At 42.7% G+C, this 14,220-nt stretch overlaps 1 protein-coding gene across 1 annotated transcript in view; it reads right to left on the bottom strand.

The window, feature by feature from the left end:
* LOC126481138 (bestrophin-4) overlaps window positions 1-14,220 on the bottom strand; it is a 569,514-nt gene that overhangs the window by 278,373 nt on the left and 276,921 nt on the right. The window contains exon 3 of the mRNA XM_050104689.1: window positions 21-192. Within this exon, the coding sequence (XP_049960646.1) occupies window positions 21-192 (172 nt within the window). The remainder of the gene's footprint in view (window positions 1-20; window positions 193-14,220) is intronic.

Raw genomic sequence — 14,220 nt, 5'->3', positions numbered from 1 at the left:
CTGGGACAGATGGTACTTACGACGCCTGGGATGGCGGCGCTGACGAAGAGCGCCAGGGAGTCTGGCCAGGGCAGGAGGCGGTACTGCTCCCACCAGCGCTTCACGATCATGCTCACGTAGAAGCCGAGCACGAACGACATCGGAATGCTCTCGCTTTGCTGCGCGAAGTAGTTCCGCACCTTCTCGAACGTCCTGCACATACAAAACAACCATATCAGCGCCGGAACGGAACATCCATAACCAGCAACACAACGAAATATTCTCCACAGTGCCCAGTTTTATTTCTGCATGGCTAATGCTCAGGGCAACGACAACTTAGGGGTACTATGCAATTAGTGTTTGCTTAGAAACTGGTACTGGCATGCGTAATCAAATACAGTGATATGTAAACAGGCAGAATACGGCGCTGCGGTCGATAACACCTACACAAGCGGCAAGACGCAGTCAATACCTTCGCTGCGCAGTGCCGATGGTACTGTTACCGACGACTGTGCCGCTAAAGCGGAGTTATTGAACGCAGTTTTCCGAAATTCCGTCACCAGGGAAGGCGAATATTCCAGAATTTGAAACACGAACAGCTGCTAGCATGAGTTTCTTAGAAGTAGATACCTTAGTGGTTGCGAAGCAACTCAAATCGCTTGATACGGGCAAGTCTTCACGTCCAGATTGTATATCGATTAGGTTCCTTTCAGATTACGCTGGTACAATAGCTCCCTACTTAGCAACCAGATACAACCGCTCGCTCACCGATAGATCTGTACCTACAGATTGAAAAGTTGCGCAGGTTACACCAGTGTTTAAGAAGGGTAGTAGGAGTAATCCATCGAACTACAGACCTGTATCATTGACGTCGGTTTGCAGTCGGGTTTTGGAGCATAAACTGTATTCAAACATTATGAATCACCTCGAAGGGAACGCAATCAGCATGGTTTCAGAAAATATCGTTCTTGTGCCACGCAGCTAGTTCTTTATTCGCACGAAGTAATGGCCGCTATCGACAGGGGATTTCAAGTTGATTCCGTATTTCTAGATATCCGGAAAGCTTTTGACACCGTTCCTCACAAGCGACTTCTAATCAAGCTACGGGCCTGTGGGGTATCGTCTCAGTTGTGCGACTGGATTCGTGATTTCCTGTCAGGAAGGTCGCAGTTCGTAGTAATAGACGGCAAATCATCGAGTAAAACTGAAGAGATATCAGGTGTTCCCCAGGGAAGCGTCCTGGGACCTCTGCTGTTCCTGATCTATGTAAATGACTTGGGTGACAATCTGAGCAGTTCTCTTAGGTTGTTCGCAGCTGATGCTGTAATTTACCGTCTAGTAAGGTCATCCGAAGACCAGTATCAGTTGCAAAGCGATTTAGAAAAGATTGCTGTATGGTGTGGCGGGTGGCAGTTGACGCTAAGTAACGAAAAGTGTGAGGTGATCCACATGAGTTCCAAAAGAAATCCGTTAGAATTCGATTACTCGATAAATAGTACAATTCTCAAGGCTGTCAATTCAACTAAGTACCTGGGTGTTAAAATTACGAACAACTTCAGTTGGAAAGGCCACATAGATAATATTGTGGGGCAGGCGAGCCAAAGGTTGCGTTTCATTGGCAGGACACTTAGAAGATGCAACAAGTCCACTAAAGAGACAGCTTACACTACACTCGTTCGTCCTCTGTTAGAATATTGCTGCGCGGTGTGGGATCCTTACCAGGTGGGATTGACGGAGGATATCGAAAGGGTGCGAAAAAGGGCAGCTCGTTTTGTATTATCACGTAATAGGGGGGAGAGTGTGACAGATATGATACGCGAGTTGGGATGGAAGTCATTAAAGCAAAGACGTTTTTCGTCGCGGCGAGATCTATGTTTTGTTGAGCCCAACCTACATAGGTAGGAATGATCATCAAAATAAAATAAGAGAAATCGGAGCTCGAACAGAAAGGTTTAGGTGTTCGTTTTTCTCGCGCGCTGTTCGGGAGTGGAATGGTAGAGAGATAGTATGATTGTGGTTCGATGAACCCTCTGCCAAGCACATAAATGTGAATTGGAGAGCAATCATGCAGATGTAGAAAACAAAATAAGACAACTGTTACTGCTGCTACAATGGCAGGTTATCAAGATTTAAGAGGGTTTGAACGTGGTGTTAAAGTCAGCGCACGAGCGATGGGACACAGCAATGGTTCAAATGGCTCTGAGCACTATGGGACTTAACTACTGTGGTCATCAGTCCCCTAGAACTTGGAACTACTTAAACCTAACTAACCTAAGGACATCACACACATCCATGCCCGAGGCAGGATTCGAACCTGCAACCGTAGCAGTCGCGCGGTTCCCGACTGCGCGCCTAGAAATGCTAGACCACCGCGGCCGGCGGTACACAGCATCTCCGAGGTAGCGATGAAGCGGGGATTTTCCCGTACGACCATTTCACGAGTGTACTGTGAATATTAGGAAAAATATCCCGCAAGAACGGGACCAACGACGACCGGAGAGAAACGTTCAGCTTGACAAAAGTGCAACACTTCAGCATGTTGCTGAAGATTTCGATGTTGGGCCATCAACAAGTGTCAGCGAGCGAACCATTCAATGAAACATCATCAATATGACCTTTCGGAGCCTAAGGCCCATTCGTGCAACCTTGATGACTACACGACACAAAGCTTTACGCCTGTCAACAGCGACATTGGATTGCTGGTGACTGGATACATGCTGCCTGGTTGGACTAGTCTAGTTTCAAATTGTATCGCGCAGATGGACGTGTACAGGTATGGCGGCAATGTCATGAATCCATGGATACTGAATATCAGCAGGGGACTGTTGAAGATAGTAAAGGCCGTGTAATGGTGTGGAGTGTATGCAGTTGGACTGATATGAGACCCCTGAAATGTCTAGATACAACTCTGACAGGTGACACGTGCGTAAGAATCTTGTCTGATCACCTGCATCCATTCATGTCCATTGTGCATTCCGGCGGACTTGGGCAATTCTAGCAGGACAATGCGATACCCCAAACGTTCAGAATTGCTACAGAGTGGCTCCAGGAACAATCTTGTGAGTTAAACACTTCCGCTGGCCACCAAACTCTCCATACATGATCATTATTGAGCATATCTGGGATTCCTTGCAACATGCTGTTCAGAAAAGATCCCCGCAGGATTTATGGTGTCAGTTCCCACCAGCACTACTTCAGACATTAATCGAGTCCATGCTACGTCGTGTTAAAACACTTCTGCGTGCTCGCGGGGGACCTACACGACATTAGGCAGGTGTACCAGTTTCTTTAGCTCTTTAGTGTATATACCATTCAAATTTTCAACTTGTTTGAGCCCTCTTTCTTCTGTCTATATAATGTACATATACTGTAGCGGGAATCCAATGTTGTAATATATAATATTGGAAGACAAGATCACTTGCTGTGAAACAATTTATTTCATGACAAATTTCGACAGTAACTAGCTGTCCTCCTCAGAGTTTAGATCTCCCAGAAATATAACTTCATACCAGTATCGTCGACATACAGAGAACATGCTCTAATTATAAGAATACAGCTACACACTAATTCGTCAAATATATAAAACATGCTAAATAAAATATCTATAGCTCCAATAAGGAGCATACGAACAAACCCAGGTAATAGGTAATCTTTACAGGTTTTTTCTCCTGTATTCCTTGTTGTGCTATGGCTATGTTATTTAGCATGTTTTATATATTCGAGAAACTAGGGTGGAGCTGCATTATTATAATCGAAGCATGTTCTTAGTAAGTTGACGAGACAGAGCTAGTTACTGTCGAAACTGGTCATGAAATAAACTGTTTCACAACACGCGATCTTGGCGTCAGATATCACGCATTTCTGGACAATGCCAATCTCCTTATCCCTAACACCGCACTTTCTTCGATAATATGTTCTACGGCTCTTATCTTCTACTCCAACTTTGCAAACCATGAATGCCTAGGCACAGAATCCACTAAGATGGAACGACAAAATTTGTCGACAATGCACTGTGACGAGGGCTGATATCTATGACCTTTTTACGTTGGTATATGTGCAACAACGCAAATGAGTCACGTCTTGTCGCCTTACGTAAACTGTGTGCCTGGAAACAGAAATGTCGCGGGATCGAATACCGGTCGGTCCACGAATTTCTTTAGCCTGCCTTTGCCTGGACTTTACCTCTCAACCATGTGAGGATTCGCCAGGAACTACACGTGGTTCTGGTTCCACGTCAAACTGTAGGTCCACTTTCCCCGGTTGGATAACTGAGGTAGGTTAAGGCCACGAAAGCCGCCGAAGGAGCGACCAATTGAAAGACTTGCGCGAGACCGTTGAGCCACACGAAATAATAATAGTAATAATAATAATAATAATAATAATAATAATAATAATAATAATAATAATAATAATAATAATAATAATAATAATAATTATTATTATTATTATTATTATTATTATGGTGAAGTTCTTTTGACTGTGTGTGCTTTAACAATACACATGTTTTTGGATGGGATCCGCCTTTAGCAAAACACAATTTTGTTTTCTATCCCAAACATGTTTCACTGCAGTTGCAGTATCATCAGTGGATTTTTTATTTTATGGCTCTTTACCACATGGTGTGGTTCTCCTGTTTTTACAGTGTGTATTATGTTTTTACAGTGTGTCTTTTTTACAGTTTGTCATGGTTTTTTTTCCTCATCTTCGCTGTGGAGCTCTGTGTATTGAGCTGTCACTGTCACTGTTTCACTGTTCAATAGCTGGTAAATAGTGTGACAGTGAAACAATGACACCTCAATACACAGAACTCCTCAGTGAAGTAGACGAGGAAAAAAGAAAACACGACAAACTGTACAAGAAAACAGGCACTGAAAAAAAAAAACAGGAAAACCACACCATGTGGTAAAAAGCCATAAAATAAAAGATCCACTGATGATGCTGCAACTGCAGTGGAACATGTTTGTGACAGAAAACAAAATTGTGTTTTGCCAAAGGCGGATCCCATCCATAAACGTACGTATTGTTGTTGTTATTTTTAATTATTATTATTATTACAAATATTACACATAAATCAGTCTCTAATTTATCATCAGAACAATGTTTTTTCACATTTTATTTAACTGGTAGAATTATTTCATTAGAAAGGAGTAAACTGAATTATTAGTTCGTCGAAAAATCCGTCTACTTGGTTGATTTATGATCCACTGAAAGTTGCTGAATATTTATTCGGATTCCTTTAATTTTCTACAGTTAAGAGACTAGCGGCTGCATTCATATAAGCCCGTAGTTTTCTTTAAGATAATCCATCTAACGGACATTTGAAAACAACAAAATCAGACGAGAATACTGAGAAAATACGCAATATGAAACTGGACGATCGGCAAATAGTTGACTCTATAAGCATATTGGAAGAACGAGCGCGGTTAATTTACCTTAGAGGTTTAGCATCGTGAATCTCTGATGCAAGACGATTATCACATTTTTGACTGCCCGTCAAAATCTATTCCAGAAACAATTTCTTTCAGCATGTTTGAACATATCATATTGGAATTTTAAGCAGTGTTCCAATTATTGTGTTCTTGCAAGAAGGCCGTCACTTTTTAATTCAGTATTAATATTTGAACAGTTTTAATAACAATCACACTGATTACGTGTGCCAAGTTGTTAATGTGTGTGAGACGTGGAGCCAGTAAAAAAGCAATAGCCGGCCGCAGTGGCCGAGCGGTTCTAGGCGCTACAGTCTGGAACTGCGCGACTGCTACGGTCGCAGGTTCGAATCCTGCCTCGGGCATGGATGTGTGTAGGTCTAAATTCTAGGGGCTGATGACCTCAGAAGTTAAGTCCCATAGTGCTCTGAGTTAAGTCCCCTAGTGCTCTGAGCTATTTGAACCATTTTAACAACGCAGTACAATGGGAACTACCTAAAATGGGCAAATTCAAGAGATAGAAACGAACTACAAATAATTAGACAAAGGAATTTTGCTACTTTGGAAGAACGGTAACACAACAAAAGAAGCAAAGACGACACAAAACGCAAACTAGCACACACAAAGAGAACATTCCTGACCGAGGGAAGACTGCTAATATCGAACATCGGCCTTAATTTGAGGAAACAATTTCTGAGAATATGTGTTTGTAGCACAGCATAGCACGGTAGTGAATCATGAACTGTGGGAAAACTGGAGAAGAATAGAATCGGAATGTTTGAGATGTGGTGATACACAGGGATGTTTACAATTAAATAGACTGATAAGATACAGATTGAAGGAGGTCTTTGCGGAATCGGCGAAGAAAGGAACATGTGGAAAACGATGACAAGAACTACGGGTAGGGTAATAGCACATGTGTTAAAGAGATCAGGAAACGACTTCATGGTACTAAAGGGAGTCTAGAAGTTAAAAACTGTAGACAGTGACAGAGATTGGAATACACCCAAAAATAATTAAGGACGAAGGGAACAACTGCTACTCTCAGATCAATAAGTTGGCACAGGAGAGGAATTAGTGGCGGGTCGAATCAATCCAGTCAGAAGATTGTTGGTACAAAAATGAAAGGGAGAGATAAGTAAACATCCACGTGGGTAACTCTCCTTGCTATTGCGCAAGTCACTCGTAATTGTATGCAACTGGCTTCGAGAGTCTTACTCCAACTTACGACGCGACATCATTTATTGTAGCGCTTTATGTTGCAAATCTAACTTACGCTACAAACACCCACAGAGCATGGCATCGGAAAGAGGTAAATAGGTAAAGGTATTACGTTCTCGGAGACAAGTTGTAAGACTTTCACTCGAGCGTAAAATATTTGTCCTAGACCCACTCAGATAAAACACGCTGTCCTACAAACTTATCATCGATATGCGAGACAGAGAGAAACCATGTTCTTGCTTTCAAACGTAACGTGGATGACGCCTGTTTTAAATCAATCATACTATTTGTGCTTCTAAACGAAGTTACAGCTTTTAGTCGTTCTCAAATGATATCTCCTATAATGTTCCATTATCATGTATCGTAAGTTACGTGTTTGAAGTAGAATCTGAGAAACGTAATCGCCAGATAGTAATTGCCTGTAGAGCGCACCCGTAATGAGTTAACCAACTTTTCTAGGCTGTATATAGTTCTTAGCTGCAGAAAATATAATTCAGTAAGGCTACACTTCATTTTCTTACGAAGCAATCAATGTTAGAATATACTCGTATTTTACATATTTAACAGATATAGGACAGAACTGTAAGACAAAGTCTTTAGCTCCACACACAGCAGAGTGAAGAAATTTATTCCATCTTCTTACAACTCACACAGAAAAGGGGCTCAATGCTCTGAAATGTTCACTTTTCATAAGAATTTTGCAAATAGAGAAGATACAAATTACAAGCCAGACTAGAACATTAAGCTGGTAAAGTTACTTGCAGGACAATTTCTGCAAACAATAAAAGTTTTCGAAACTCCTAGCAGATTAAAATTTTGTGCCGGACCAGGACTCGAAACCAGTATCTTGGCTTTGAGGAGAATGCTCTTACCGACTGAACTATTCAGGTACAACTCAGGACCTGCCCACCGACAGTACCTCATTTCCTATCGCCCGAACTTCACAGAGTTCTCCGGCGCGTCTTGTGGGACTAGCACTCCTGGGAGAGAAGAAATTGCAGGGTTTAAATCTGCCAGGAAATATAACAGCGCAAATTCCCTTGGAAAACGAAAGATCCATTCTCCTAACTTGCGGCTAAGTCATTTCTCCGCAGTATATCCTTTCTTCCAAAAGTGTTAGTCCTACTTGTTATGCCGAACAAGTGTGACGTTCGGAATGTAGGGCAGAGATACGGTGGGCGGCTCGTGAGATGTGCTTGGATAGCTCAGTCGGTAAGAACACTTTCCGCAAAAGCAAAAGCTCCGGGTTCGAGTCTCGCTCTGGTACGCAGTAAAATTTGCCAGGAAGTTTTGTGATAGTGCACCACTGCCGATGAAAGGTTCATTCTGGAACCGAGTTTTGTTACCTGAATGTGTTGTAATAGCACCATTTTAACTCAAATGTGCAAAGACAAGGAAGCACAAGAAAAGCGCAGGACAACCTAAATCCGGATCACCGGAGAGACATTTCAAGAAACCTCGTTAGAAACAAGAATGCAGGGTTTCAACCGCCTCTTCGCTTTTGTTATGAAATTATAAATGCCGTGCTTCCAGTCTCCCTGGAAGGCATGTATACGTATTTCTGTGTAGGTTTCCCGTTACTCTTCTCTAACACAAGAATTCATGTCTAAGCCAGTGTTTCCACGTACTGTTGTAGGACAGACATCCGAACTTCTTATCTGCAACGCTACCAGTACATCCTGCGACGCCGACCGATTTAACCTCCTGGAACGTAGCGGAGACGTGGCCGACGTGGCACTTCCAGATAACGTCGCGCTTCTTTGAGACTTCGTTTCTGAGTGATGGTCACTTCCCGTGAAACAACGTGAGTCACTCTTACACTTCCTGTCGGTTGTTTCTAGCAGAGTGACACCGTCCTACTGCGTCTCTAATACATGCAGAAATACTCAAGGCGCACTAACTTCTCTAATTTCATTAAACAATATTCCTCAACGGATGCTACTTTAACGTGTGGCTTGCGTACGTTTTGATACAAGAAATCGATAAACAATTACTGCTACTTATCGTTAGTTAGTAACTTCCTTACAGATTATTACGAGGGTGAGTCAAATGAAAATCTTAAATTTGTAATAACAAAGCGAAATTTCGCTCCGTTACCCTGTAAGTTGGTAAGCGTGCTACAAACAGCGTGCAGAATAGCCTGTAGGTGGCAGCATAGTTCAGATGCGCACATGCCGTCGCAGTATCAGTATAAAAATGGCCGCCCCACTTGCGACTTGCACCAAGGAAGAACAACGTTCTGTTATTCGGTTTTTGCGTAGTGAAGGTGTGAAACCTATTGAAATTCATCGACGAATGAAGGTTCAGTACGGTGATGCATGTTTGTCACAGCAGCAAGTCTACGAATGGAGTAGGAAGTTCGCAAATGGTGTGACTTCAGTGGAAGATGCTCCTAGTCCAGGTCAGGCACAACGAGTTGTGACTCCACAGGACATTGCAGCAGTTGAAGCCATGGTGAAGGAAAACCACTGAATGACACTGCAGCATGTTTACAGATTAGTCATGGGTCAGCACACCACATTGTGCATGATGCGCTCCAGTTTCATAAAGTGTGTGAAAGATGGGTGCCACGGCAGCTGACTCCTGAAATGAGAGAACGACGTGTTCATGCTTGTGAAGAACTTCTTCGGCACTTCGAACGAGAAGGTGATGGCTTCCTTGCAAGAATCGTTACTGGGAAAAGAAACCTGGGTTCATTTCCACCAACCGGAAACGAAAAGAGCGAGCAAGGAATGGCACCATTCCTCATCACCAAAACCGAAGAAGTTTGGAACAGAAGTATCAGCAGGGAAGATTACGCTGACTCTCTTTTGGGACGAAAAAGGCGTCATTTTGGAGCATTACATGCCTAGAGGGACCAGTGTCACCAGCGCATCATGCACAGATCTCCCAAAAAATCATCTGCGGCCTGCAATCAAATAAAGCGACGAGGATTGTTGTCAGCAAGTGTCCTTTTGCAACATGACAATGCAAGGCCCCACACTGTCCGTACAAAAGTTGCAGCAATCACAGACCTGCATTTTGAGAGTCTTCCTCACCCACCATACTCACCAGACCTTGCCCCAAGTGATTTCCATATGTTTGGACCACTCAAAGACTCAATGGGAGGAAAGGAGTTCCGTTTTGATGAAAAGGTACGCCGCGCGGTGCATGAGTGGTTGCGCGGACTACCAAAAGAATTTTTTTTCTAAGAACTGGAGGACTTGCATTGAGCGTGGGGGAGATTAAGTTGAAAAGTGATACAGCTTTGTACCACTTCTGCACAATAAATAATATTTTTAAAAAAATATTTAAGGTTTTCACTTGACTCACCCTCGTACTACTTCCAACGTACTGAAGGGAGAGTATCTTTTCTCCAACATGAAGGAAGTATCTTTATAATTTTATTCTAGAAGGAAAATGTGGGGATTGCAATTTTAGTTGTGATTCAAGATTACGGAAAAGTCTTTTACTCAGAGAGTCATTCTAAACTTATTTAAAAGACGAACAGAGAATATTTAGTTCATATCTCGCAAACACACAACAATAATTGTCGTTAAAAGTTGAGACACGCTATAAACCGCAGTGTGGGTTAGTAGGTTCCACGTAAAGTAAACGAAGACGGTTTAATCGCCTCATTCGTAGAATGTTGCGAAACCACGAATTACTACACTTTCGCCACAAAAGAGATTGCGGAGATACTGATGCAGAAGCGTTAATAGCAACTCGTCCACCTGCAAGAAGGCTCACGCGTAACCCTAAAGTGTGTTTTTACAGTCAGACCATAGCGCAATATGTATCAGAAAATCCTAGGATGTTCTGGTCACACGTAAAGCTAATGAAACCTTGGTTCACTCTTTCGAAGCTCCTTCTGGCATCGAAACTAATGATCATAAGACAGAAAGAAGAAATTATGAATTCCACATTTAAGAAAGAAATCGCGCTAGAAGATACTACCGTACCAATATTTGACTGCCACAAATCTACATCTGTATACATACTCCGCAAGCCACCCTTCGGTGCGTGGCGGGGGGTACCCTGTATCACTACTAGTCATTTCCTTTCCTTTTTCATTCTACATCTACATGGCTACTCTGCAAATCACATTTAGGTGCCTGGCAGACGGTTCATCGAACCACCTTCACAATTATTTATTATTCCAATCTAGTATAGCGCGCGGAAAGAATGCACACCTATATGTTTCCGTACGAGCTCTGATTTCCCTTATTTTATCTTTGTGATGGCTCCTCCCTATGTAAGTAGGTGTCAACAAAATATTTTCGCATTAGGAGGAGAAAGTTGGTGATTGGAATTTCGTGAGAAGATCTCGTCGTAACGAAAAACGCCTTTCTTTTAATGATTTTCAGCCCAAATTCTATATCATTTCAGTGACACTCTCTCCCATATTTCGCGATAATACAAAACGTGCTGCTTTTCTTTGAACTTTTTCGATGTACTCAGTCAGTCCTATCTGGTAAGTATCCCACACCACGCAACAGTATTCTAAAAGAGGACGGAAAAGTGTCGTGTAGGCAGCCTCCTTAGTAGACCTGTTACATTTTCTAAGTGTCCTGCCAATGAAACGCAGTCTTTGGTTAGCCTTCCCCACAACATTTTCTGTGTGTTCCTTCCAATTTAAATTGTTCATAATTGTAATACCTAGGTATTTAGTTGAATTTACGGCTTTTAGATTTGACTGATTTATCGTGTAACCGAAGTTTAACGAGTTCCTTTTAGCTCTCATGTGGATGACCTCTCACTTTCCGTTATTTAAGGTCAACTGCCACTTTTCGCACCATTCCGATATTTCTTATAAATCGTTTTGCAGTTTGATGTGATCTTCTGACGACTTTATTAGTCTATAAACGACGGAGTCATCTACAAATTGTCTCCCAAATCGTTTATATAGATAAGGAACAGCAAAGGGCCTATAACACTACCTTGGGGAACGCCACAAAAAGAGTCAGGGCAAAACGACTGTCTAAACGCCTCCGTATGAGTCCTAATTTTTCGTATCTTATCCTCGTGGCCCTTACGCAATGTGTATGTTGGCGGAAGCAGAATGGTTCTGCAGGCAGCTTCAAATGTTGATTCTCAAAGTTTTCGCAGTAGTTTTCCTCTATAATAACGTCGTCTTCCCTCCATAGATTCACATGTGTGTTCCTGAGGCACCTCCATAATACTTGAGTGTTGCTCGAATCTACTGGTAACAAATCTAGCAGCCTGCCTCTGCCTTGCTTCTATACCTCCCTTTAATCCGACCTGGTACGGATACCACACACTCTAACAGTGCTCAATAATAGGTCTCACAAGCGTCCTATATGTGCCTCTCTATAGATGAACCACGCTTTCCCAGAATTCTCCCAAAAAATCGAAGTCGACCATTCGCCTTCCCTACCACAATCCTCACATGTCTGTTCCATTTCATATCGCTTCTCTCTGTTAGGCCTAGATATTTAATCGATGTGATTGTCTCAAGCTGCACACTACTAACACTGTATTCGAACATTACGGGATTATTTTTCCTGCTCATCTGCATTAAATTACAATTTTCTGCCTTTAGAGTTAGCTGTCACTCATCACACCAACTAGAAAATTAGTGTAAGTCATTCTGTACCACCCTACATTCAATCAGCTTCGACACCTTCCCGTATACCATAGCACCATCAACAGACAACTACAGATTGCTGCCCACACTGTCCGCCAGATGATTTATGTATGCAGACACTGGAAGGTTTCACACACATTATATAATGGTAGACAGAGATTTAGGAACTAAGTTTTAAACTGTAAGACATTTCCAGTGGCAGATGTGGACTCTGATCACAATCTATTGGTTATGAACTGTAGATTAAAACTGAAGAAACTTGCGAAAAGATGGGAATTTAAGGAGACGTGATCTGGATAAACTGAAAGAACCAGAGGTTGTATAGAGTTTCAGACAGAGAGCGTTAGGGAACGACTGACCAGAAAGGGGGAAAGAAATACAGCAGAAGAAGAATGGATAGCTTTGAGAGATGAAATTGTAAAGACAGTAGAGGATCAATTAGGTAAAAAGATGAGAGCTAGTAGAAATCTTTGGGTAACAGAAGAGATATTGAACTTAACTGACGAAAGAAGAAAATATAAAAATGCAGCAAATGACGTAGGCGGAAATGAACACAAACGTCTCAAAAATGAGATCGACAGTAAGTGCATAATGGCTAAGAAGGGTTGGCTAAAGGAAAAATGTAAGGCTGTAAGGGCATATATCACTAGGGGGCAAGATAGATACTGCCTACAGGAAAATTAAAGAGACCTTTGGAGAAAAGAGAACCACTTGCATGCATATCAAGAGCTCAGATGGAAAACCAGTTCTAAGCGGACAAGGGAAAGCATAAAGGTGGAAGAAGTATACAGAGGGTCTATACAAGGGCGATGTACTCGAGGGCAATATTATGGAAATGGAAGAGGACGTAGGTGAAGATGAAATGGGAGATATGATACTGTGTGAAGAATTTGACAGAGCACTGAAAGACCTAAGTCGAAACAAGGCCCCGGGAGTAGACAGCGTTCCATTGGAGCTGCTGATAGCCCTGACAAAACTCTACCATCTGCTGAGCAAGATGTATGAGACATGTGAAATAATGAAACTTCCTAGCAGATTAAAACTGTGTGCCCGACCGAGACTCGAACTCGGGACCTTTGCCTTTCGCGGGCAAGTGCTCTACCAACTGAGCTACCGAAGCACGACTCACGCCCGGTACTCTAAGCTTTACTTCTGCCAGTACCTCGTCTCCTACCTTCCAAACTTTACAGAAGCTCTCTTGCGAACCGCAGGAGAGCTTCTGTAAAGTTTGGAAGGTAGGAGACGAGGTACTGGCAGAAGTAAAGCTTTGAGTACCGGGCGTGAGTCGTGCTTCGGTAGCTCAGTTGGTAGAGCACTTGCCCGCGAAATGCAAAGGTCTCGAGTTCGAGTCTCGGTCGGGCACACAGTTTTAATCTGCCAGGAAGTTTCATATCAGCGCACACTCCGCTGCAGAGTGAAAATCTCATTCTGGAAACCTCCCCTAGGCTGTGGCTAGGCCATGTCTCCGAAATATCCTTTCTTTCAGGAGTGCTAGTTCTGCAAGGTTCGCAGGAGAGCTTCTGTAAAGTTTGGAAGGTAGGAGACGAGGTACTGGCAGAAGTAAAGCTTTGAGTACCGGGCGTGAGTCGTGCTTCGGTAGCTCAGTTGGTAGAGCACTTGCCCGCGAAAGGCAAAGGTCCCGAGTTCGAGTCTCGGTCGGGCACACAGTTTTAATCTGCCAGGAAGTTTCATATCAGCGCACACTCCGCTGCAGAGTGAAAATCTCATTCTGGAGGTGAAATAATGTTTGGATTCCGTCGAAATGTTGGAACACGTGAGGCAATACTGAGCCTATGAGATTAAGGGAAGGCAAACCTACATTTCTAGCATTTGTAGACTTAGAGAAAGCTTTTGACAATGTTAACTGGAATACTCTCTTTGAAATTCTGAAGGTGACAGGGATAAAATGCAGGGAGTGAAAGGCTATATACAATTTGTACAGAAACCAGATGGCAGTTATAAGAGTCGATGGGCATGAAAGGGAAGCAGTGGTTGGGAAGCGAGTGA

Source organism: Schistocerca serialis, chromosome 5 (genome assembly GCF_023864345.2).
Source record: "Schistocerca serialis cubense isolate TAMUIC-IGC-003099 chromosome 5, iqSchSeri2.2, whole genome shotgun sequence".
Lineage (NCBI taxonomy): Eukaryota > Metazoa > Arthropoda > Insecta > Orthoptera > Acrididae > Schistocerca > Schistocerca serialis.
This window is presented reverse-complemented; position numbering and strand designations above follow the sequence as displayed.